The sequence below is a fragment of the Cheilinus undulatus genome, linkage group 19, assembly GCF_018320785.1.
Source record: "Cheilinus undulatus linkage group 19, ASM1832078v1, whole genome shotgun sequence".
In the NCBI taxonomy this organism is placed as follows: domain Eukaryota; kingdom Metazoa; phylum Chordata; class Actinopteri; order Labriformes; family Labridae; genus Cheilinus; species Cheilinus undulatus.
In genome coordinates this window covers 12,293,315-12,302,833 of record NC_054883.1, presented here as the reverse complement: position 1 = coordinate 12,302,833, position 9,519 = coordinate 12,293,315, and the positions used below count along the sequence as shown (strand labels likewise).

Below are 9,519 nucleotides of genomic sequence, written 5' to 3'. Positions count from 1 at the left end.
CTTTTTGAATGAAGGCTTTTAGCACATTTACTCACAAACTGTGGTCCTCTGGCTCAGATATGGTTTCTGCATTTACCCAAAAGGAAATGCGGATTTTGTTATTGTCATGTAATTATTCAAGTGCAATGAAACTCATAAACCGTGGTAAGCTTTAATGGGTGTGGTGTAATGGTTGAAAGGGCTACCGTGTAAAATGTAGCTGAATGCTTCCTTCGGCTAATTGTGGTGTCAAACTCTGAACAAGCAAAGTGTACAAATAAATAACTGTTACACTGTTTTTCTTCATGAAAACCAATCAGATAGGACTTTAATAAAAGAGTGAATGAAGTGCTTTTTGCAAGGAGGACGTCTTATTTCTTACACAACAACCACTTACGCATTCGGCTGAAAGTCGCCAGTTAACACAGTAACTTTTTAAACCACAACACCATACACGATGAAGTTGCTATATAAGCTATATAAACTGTTGTTGCAAAATTTAGCAATGTAGTTTAATGCTGGGACTGGAAGTTTAAAGCGTAATTTGTAAACCTGCATATCAAACTCATAGCAGTGGTACAAGACTGTCACTTCTAGGACCCCCAAATTTTGGATGGTGTAATACTTTTCTGTATGTCATCAATTTAAATCACAAATGTCTCACTCATTTCAGATTCAAGAGCACTCCCCAGCTCTAAAAGCTGGTCTGGAGTCATTCTTTGACTTCTTCTTCCCATAGGAAATACCCGCCTTGTGAGTAGACTCCCATGATCCTTTAGTCAAGGCTGATCTAATGTAACCAACCAAGTGTTAAAACAGAAATTCCAGATGGGCCTGTGACTATGGCTCATGTTTTGCCACAAATGACTAATCTAGTCAGCAGGTAGATATGTTTTTTGTTGTTTTTGATTTTCTCTTATTCTAGCTACTGAGTTCACATCAATGCCTCATTACCAGTGAAAGCTTTTCACCCTTAAATCTGTTTGGCCTTTGGGTTGAAAGCATCCATAGTATTTCCATTCACTGCTTTTGCAGTTTGCAAGATCAAAACATGATTTCTTGAAATCCTTTTCTACTTTTTCTGCTATATGACCTATTCTTTAGCTGTGACCCTGTTTACAAAGAAGCATGAGGACAAAAGCCACCCACTGAGCAACACATTTCTGAGAAACTAAAAGGGTGGTTGGAAGGACATCAGAGTCCAGCATGCTGGTGTTTAAGCTACACATGAGGCACTATCACCACCTTTCGGTTGACTTAGGAGTTACATGAAGACTTCAATGAAAGAATTACAGCAGAGAATGAGATGATTTTAATTTAATTTCACGGCTTCCATCAGACAGTGGGGAAAACATTTAAAGATTTGATCAGGAAACCTTAAAAACAGAGAAATCAAAGTCAGGCAAAATGAAGCAGGCAGATAAAATAAGACATTTTCAAAATCTGGTCTAGACTCACAGAGTAGATCCAGTCCATGAAGAAGGAGACACTGGTGAAGACGGTGGGTTTCTTGTATTGGTTGCACATTCCAGCTGGACCGTAGCTGACAACGCCGTGGACCCTCCAGGCTCCGCCAGTGTAGCAGTTGAGGGGTCCTCCAGAGTCGCCCTGTTAAAGGAAGAGGAGACACGGGAGGAGTTACAAGAGTCCAGACTAATATAACAAAGAAGACATAACCTCTGCTCAGCCTCTTTTCTCTCTTTTCCAGAGATCTGCTGGGTGCCAATAAGGATTTAATAAACTGCTGCAAAAGAAAACCTGTAATACTGAACATCAGTACATATATGATTTACCTGAAGAAAAGATCACTGCCAGTTTTCTCCACAACAGCCCTGCTTGAATGTGATATTACTAAAGTGGCATTGCATAAAAACAGTAATGGTAAGCAAGCTATTCTTTTTTCCTGCCAACACAACTAGTTTTTTTAATCAGAATTGGACCACTGCAATGTAACACATCAACATTTTTCTGCTTGTTTTCTACTTTTTGTGTACTCAAATGATCTTTTATTCTTAATTACAGAGATGGGTATACATAATGAAGCATGCAGCTGGGCTTTAACCTTGCCAGGCCTGTTACTGTGTTTCTCACTGGCTAATCCATCTAGCAAAGCTCCTGTCTTGAACCGTTTGGGCCCGGTTAGAAAGTGACAGGTCCAATCAGCGACGAGGGGCAGTACTTTTGGGCGCGGCGGAGTTGTGACTTAAACAAGCAGCAACAAGAGGCTGGTTATGGCGGAAGACATTAGCGTGGATGCTGCTAAAGTGCCAGTTTTATCAGAACTTGACGACATTTCTTTGTTAAAAGAAGAACACAGAACAGCAGTGAGTTTGTTTTCTTTTCAAAAACGCCAAAAGTCGTGTACTGACATATCTACAGTCGCCATGGTTTGCGTATGCAGTTCTCTATGGAGTTTACTCCTCAGTAGCGGCTACATCACATTTTGTTGCTCTGATTAGTCCGTAAAGATGTGACAGAACGTTCATGCAATCACACTCTTGAGTTTTTTTTTTTTTTTAAGGCTCTGCCCTATCCCAATCGCTGTCCATGAGTGGTTTACTGACATGATGATGCATGAAACACATCTCTCTGGTGTGTCAGGTCAGCTGGGCTTACCAGCAACAAAGATGTTAACTTCAGTTGCAAATAATCAGTAAATTCTGTTATTGATTATTGGATGTTAATCTTGTTGTCAAAATTAAATGGTATATTTTAGAAAAACATCTTTGTCCAGGTCTATCCTCAAAATTTGTTTTCTTATGTGTTTTCTAAAACTGAAAAAAATACTTCTGTTAATTGTATGGCTAGAAATGTATCAGCAACATGGAAAAAAATGAAGAGTCTTTTAAGGGAATCTATAACACTGCCAAAGCATACTTCATTGTGGAATAATCCTTGGATAACTCTTCAGAATAAAGTGTTAAACTGGTCTACATGGAGGGAGAGAGGTATAGAAACGGTGGAGGATTTAATGAATGGTAATAAATTTATTTCCTGGACTGACTTTAAAAGCAAAAATGGTCTGTCCAATGGGGATTTTTTCAGGTACATGCAGCTGAGGAGTTTATTTCAAAGTTTTGACCTTGAATCTTTGGGACAACACAGTGAGTTAGAGGAAGTTATATTCAAGTCTGAAACATGTAACAAACTGACAAGTAAAGTCTATAAAATCTTGCAGAAATCTTATTTGGTTGACGCTTTGTTGAAATCCAGAATGTGTTTATGGAACCAGGATTTAGGAAGGGAGGATATAAATTCCAAGTGGGAACAATGTTGGAACATAAATGATATTACAGTCAATGAAAATCTACGTTTGATTCAATATAAAATAATGTATAGAATTTTTTTGTACCAGAGATAAAATGCATAAGTATGATGGGAAGGTTTCAAAGAACTGCTTAAAGTGTGGAACTGCAGGTTCTTTGTTCCATGCATTCTGGCAATGTGGTAAAATTCAGACAATATGGTCGGAAATAGAGAATTGGCTATCAGAGGTCCTCGGTACGAAGCTTAATTTCCACCCATCACTTTGTATCTTACAAGACGTTTCAAACAATAGTGTGCAATTTCCACAAAAATGGATCATTCTCCTTTCCTCGTTGATATTAAAGAGAATTATTTTAAAACAATGGAAATCTACATATCCTCCATCCCTTAATCACTGGAAAAATGAATTGTCTTATTATTTGAATATGGAAAAGCTTATTGCCATTGAAAAAACAAAGTGACTCAATTTGAGAACATATGGGGAAAAATAATACAAGTGCTGAACTCATAAAGTTATACATTTAACAAATAAGTAGTCTGTGTCTTACTAGTATAGCATTTCGGTACTCCCTGTGGGTGAATGAATTGTCTGTGCTGATGATGGAGTATTTATTTATTTATTTTTAGTTTATTTATTTATTTTTAGTAGGTTGAATCAATAGCAATGCCTGATATATGGAAATTTATATGAGTTGTTCAGAGAGATTAGTATATTAATTTGTTGGATTATAGGGATTATAGTGATTAAAGTTATGATAAAGGACATGAAAGGAGGAAGTTGAGCTTTTTTGTTTTTCATGTGGGTCTGTTGTATTTCTGTGTTGCATATTTACTTATTTTTGTGTAATGGTTTTGTTGGTTCTTTTTTTTGTGTGTGTGTTGTTTTGTTTTGTTTTTGTTTGTTTGTTTCCTTTCTTGTTTGGGTTGTTTTTATGATAATTATATATTTCTGTTGTCGTCTGTGTAATTTTTGTTGCTTGGAAAAGAAAATAAAATTATAAAAAAAAAAAAAAAGAAAAACATCTTTGTAAGACTGTTCTTGAGATCACTGTCTACACAACTCTGAATCACTTTAAATGATACAACACCTAAACAAGAGTTGTGCATCTAATATTTTATGCATATGTGATTATGCAGGATTCTAGGCAAACTGGTTTCAGGACAAAGCTTCCAGCATGAAGCAGATATAAACATTTGTTTGCTGTACCTGGCAACCTGCAATGACTCCATCCCCTCCAGCACACACCATGGATTCAAGAACGTGGCTTCCCCACCACTCAGGCTGAGAGCAGACTGAATGCTCCACCACATTGATGGGAGCCACCTGGAGGATGTCAGGAGTGCTTCCATGAACTGTGAAAAAAATGATGACTGAAACTTTGTCTTGTATCAAGAGCATGAACATGGATATTAAACAAAAACATAAAGATACACCAGTATCGGGAAGCATTGAGATGTCAAGTAGCAAGCATACTGCTTTGATCTAGTTACCTTTATGTCAGGATACAAATCATGCACAATCTGTTTTCACATGATCTTGCTACCTAGTCAAACTATCTTGTTCTATTTGTTTCTAGTTAGTATTCTGGATGATCCTGCAGTTCCTGAAGGTCAACTGCAGCAACATTTCACTAGACGAAATAAGTAATGGAGCTAAGACCAGTCCAGGGTGTACCCCGCCTGACCCCAGCCCTCCATGACCCCCAACGGGATAAGCGGTATAGAAAATATATGGATGGATGGATGGAAAGGAAAACTATTTTATGAAACACAAAAACAATTGGTGTGAGAAGAAAGAACAAAATATCTGTTTTTGCATTTATGAAAATATTTCTACACTTTAAAAATGTTTCTGCATTTGTTTAAACATTTTTGCAATTTGTTGAATTTTGCAGTCATTAAATATGTTTGCACTTTAATGCTACAAAATCCACGTATTTGAAATGTAGTGACTTTTTAGAAAACGTTTTGTAAAGTATTTTTTTCTGTCATGCAATATTTTCAACATTCAGTGGATTGTTTTTTTTTTCATTTCTTGAAATGTTTTGCAAGAAACCTCAATCTGCCTTTTATAAATATATTTGCATTTCATCAAATGTTTCCTTTATCTTTCATGAAATATTTCTGCAATTCATTACTTTTTGCGCTTCAAATATTTCTGTTTTGAGAAAAATGTTTGTATATTATTAAATTTTTTGTGCTTAGTTAGATGTTTTGTTTCATGAAATATTTTTTTAAACACATTTTTTTTTAATTTCTTTCTTTAATTTAGTGCAGTGTTTATGCAGCTGACTCTAAGAGACGTGACAGAATGCTACACTGATACTGAATGCAAAAGTCAGTTCACTTTTAATTTAACTTTTGTTTAATAATTGCAGCGTTAAAATGCCCAAATTTAAGCTTCTTTGCCTTGAAAATAGAGATGCTGCTAAGCCTTTGCAGGTGGTGTTAGCATTCCAAGTTATTCTCAATACCTGCGCCCAGATAGACATCCTTGAAATTTCAGTACCTGTGCTGTTCATTACCAAGGGGGCTGGGCCTGACGCAGAGACCATATGAGGCCCTTTACTATTTAGCTACAAGTAATCACTGCATAAACTAAATATTTTAAGGCATCTTTTTTTGTCAATTAAGCCAGAGAACTGCAGGACATACCCTCATCTAAAATATAAATACCCAACAGTGCTTGCTATTATTATTTAAACTCCCCTCGTCTGAAAATTATAACATGTCTGTAGGTCAGGTATAGCTTATAAACATAAACGATGTGCCTGTTGATGTGATATCTGCTCTTCTGACACAATTATACATATTTGTTATTGCTTTACATTTAGCTACACAACGATCCAGCAATTTGTTGTTTCAGTAAGTCCATAGGAATCTACTGAATTATAATTTGCATTATAAGAAGACATTTGGGGCTTTTTGAGGGATTTGACCTTGCTGTTGGGGTCAGGGATGCTCTTAAGGGACTTTTTGGGATAATCAAAATCTATCCTGATGCTATCTTTCCCTCTTGGTAGGTTATTTACAACAAAAATAATGCCATAATTAATGAAAGTAATTTTAGATGTATATTTCATTATTTGATGCACGCCTGTACAACTGTATCTTGGGGTTCCTTGAAGCATCAGAGCCCAGGCAATCGCCTACCTCTGTCTAATGGCAAAATTACCTGTGTTCATAACTACAGAGAGGAACTTCCTCTATGACCACTAATTATTTCTTTAGAAGTGCTCATGTGCAGCTCAGCTGCAGAGATTGCATTGGAATAACAGTGTGAGTATCTGTATGTGTGTGAGCTTTCTCACAGTCCAAAAGACCCCAGCCGGTGATGTAACAGGTGAAGTCATGAGGTAGAATCTGTCCAGGGGCGGGCATGTCAGCGATAGCCACGTAGCCGTTGTCATACACAGGCTCAGAAAGTCTCAGGATAGCAATGTCATTTCTAGAAGATAGCACAAGTCAGTCAAAATAATCTGATCATCTCAAAAACAAAACAAACAACAAACTCATAAACATTTACATGATATTACCACTTTTCAAACATTACAGACAAAGCAACATTTCATAGATGAAACAGAGAAAAAGTGAAAGGTCTAATCCTTGATTTAGACCCATGTTTGAAGTAGTTACACGAAAGGATAGCAGTTACCAACAGTGTAACTGTCTGCACCACTAGCTACGTAATTAACGTGACTACAAATGTAGCAAAGTAAACATTAGCAACATAAGCTTTTGCAAACTTAATTAAAGCTCACATAGTGTGTTGATAATGTAGATATATAGCTTACATAGCTGCTTGCGAACTTAGCTTTAGCTACGAGAGCTATGTAGCACCTTTACCTGTAGCTAAATGAGCTTTAGTAAGCAAAGCTTTAGCAAGTGAAGCTTTGGCTATAGATTTTAGCTACATAGAAAACTAGATATGTAGATTATATAGCGTCTTTGTGAGCTGTGTTAGCTATGTAGTTCCGTTATCCAGATAGCTAAGCTTACGTGAGCTTTAGCAAATGTAGCTAAAGCTAACTTTGCTATGTGGAAAATGTAGATACATAACTGTCAGCTAAGCTGTAGCTATTGTAGCTATGAAGCTACAATAGCTACATAGCTTATGCAGCTAATGGGGCTAATTAAGCTACATTTCTGTGTTAGAATGTTTTCATGGAAGACAAGCTTTTTTCCTGTTAACAGACTGTATGCTTGGTTTTAAACAGCAGTGTTAACAGTTATCAGGTTTTGTTGGTCAGGTTTTGAACTTTTGGTAAGCCACCTTATCGCTAAATGGAAGTTTAATAACGATTTTTTTTTTTTAGAAAGCTTTAGCTGGTATTTCCATTCTCAGATGAATGGCTTGTGAGAGTGACTGTCAGAGATTAACGTTCTTCAGCCAGACTGTAACATTTTTATGAAAGATGAACTGTTCTGACTTAAAGATAAGAGAGGAATGTAGTACAAATTCCCTATTTTTGTACTTGTTCCTTCACTCTCAACTTGTACAACAGGATTGCTTAACATAAGTGCAGATAACCCTTCATATGCTTCTGCTAGTACTGTGTATTTTTTTTTTTTTATCTGTTTCTCTTATAAAATGGGCTTTTATTAATAGAAGTGGTCTGACTTGCTGTCATGTTACCCATCAGCTAGGTCTCCAGTCCATCCAGGGTGGATGTTTATCCTGTCAACAATGATGAACTGCTCACTTCCATCATATTCGTACAGGTTATATTCACCAGCAACCACACGGTACGCACTTGGAGTCAGACTGAGTGAGAATTAGAGAAAAAAGAGACAATTTGTTCACAAGACCAAATCAAAGGGTGTATATACATGTCAATAGACTGTGATAAGTGAGCAAACCTGAGGATACAGTGAGCTGCTGTCATGACATAGAGAGCGTCGATGATGGTGCCTCCACAGATGTGGTAGTAAGAGCCGTCATTGGGTGCATCATATTGGAGAGAGACCTGAAAGGAAACAGACACCAAACACACACTGATAATGAAAGTTTTGCACAATGGGGAACGTTAAAAACCAGTTCTAAATTGTCAATGAAACCAGTGTGACACAACTATGAAGTAGAGCTTAGTATTTTACCTGCCATTTCCAGGTGTAGGGAATAGCATTGCTGCCTCCAATGATCCTCTCATTGTTCACTCTGTGGTTGAAGGGTGTTTCAGCCCAAATGAGCCCTTCATTTTATGCAAACATGAACAAAGAGCATAGTGATAACATAGAGTTATATCCACTTTCAGCTTTGAAAGATTCTATAATAGATTGCTTTGGTATATTTCTCTAAGAACTTACCAATGCAGGACAAAAATGCCACAAGCCCAATCATCCTGAAGCAGTAAGGAGCATTGGCAGCTTGCTTTTAACTGTTTATATACCTCTGAGACTGGAAGACCTTCAGGAAAATGTTAGGCAACCATTATGTTACTGCTAACATCAGCAACTCAGGTGGATAACTCCTGAATGGATTGCAGACCATTCCAGACCATGTTGTCATGATGAACAGGCAATACCTTGAGGAAGTCTTTCTTCCTAGGTAGTCTGCAATCACAGTCTTTCAAAATCCATTTACGTAGTCCTTGAGTCATTGTGTTTGTAATTCAGTTTTAATATGCATAAAGGGACTTTGAAACTGCAGTTCATATTTGTTATCATGGTGGGAAAGAGCAGGTGTATTCACATGCAGGCAAATTCAAAGAGAACATCTGTAAAGAGGGGAACTCAAACACAATTCTGCCTTCAGATAAGAGTTGAACCTGATCAACAACTGGAACAGAATGTTCCACAGCCAGCTCCCAGTATCTTATTTTGTAATGTGTAAATCTGTTACCTCCTTAAAAGATTATAATATGCGTCTAAAAGTATGCAGAAATTTGTTTTGCTGTGATGATGTATTTTGGTGTAATTGTGAATGAATTATGAAGTTGTGGGTGACTTAAAACATACTTGAGATACTTGTTCTGTCAATGTATTTCAGTGTTGCATGTTAATTTAGCATGATTTATTATTATTATTTGTATGGCACATTTTAAAACAACCAGATATAGTCAGATTTAGCCGGAGCAATTTGACTTAATAAGTAAAATTGACTTAATAAAATCGAATAACATTTTAGGGTTAGGGACGGTTTTAACCTTTGATTAGGATACCAAATGGTTAAAAGTTAAAAACCTGACATGCAAAACCTAATTTCTAACCATTTAATAAAGGCGAGGAAACAGTCTGCTTACAGGTAAAAAGCTTGTCTTCCATGAGCACATT

General features: G+C 36.8%; 1 protein-coding gene across 1 annotated transcript; it reads right to left on the bottom strand.

The window, feature by feature from the left end:
• Window positions 1–1,079: 1,079 nt before the first annotated feature.
• On the bottom strand, window positions 1,080–8,587 carry LOC121527664 (chymotrypsin-like elastase family member 2A). Its single transcript, XM_041814693.1, has 8 exons — window positions 8,554–8,587; window positions 8,344–8,438; window positions 8,107–8,213; window positions 7,883–8,011; window positions 6,558–6,694; window positions 4,454–4,599; window positions 1,438–1,587; window positions 1,080–1,091 (listed from the first exon to the last, which is right to left on the bottom strand). The coding sequence occupies exons 1-8, from the start codon at window positions 8,585–8,587 to the stop codon at window positions 1,080–1,082; spliced, it is 810 nt and encodes a 269-aa protein (XP_041670627.1).
• Window positions 8,588–9,519: the final 932 nt, after the last annotated feature.

Excerpts from the sequence above, each read along its gene's own strand:
- LOC121527664 (XM_041814693.1), bottom strand. The coding sequence starts at position 8,587 with ATGATTGGGCTTGTGGCATTTTTGTCCTGCATTG. Across the intron at positions 4,600-6,557 it reads CGGCTGGGGTCTTTTGGACT|TTCATGGAAGCACTCCTGAC; the intron begins GTGAGAAAGCTC and ends TTTTTTTCACAG. Across the intron at positions 1,588-4,453 it reads GAGTCATTGCAGGTTGCCAG|GGCGACTCTGGAGGACCCCT; the intron begins GTACAGCAAACA and ends TTCCTTTAACAG.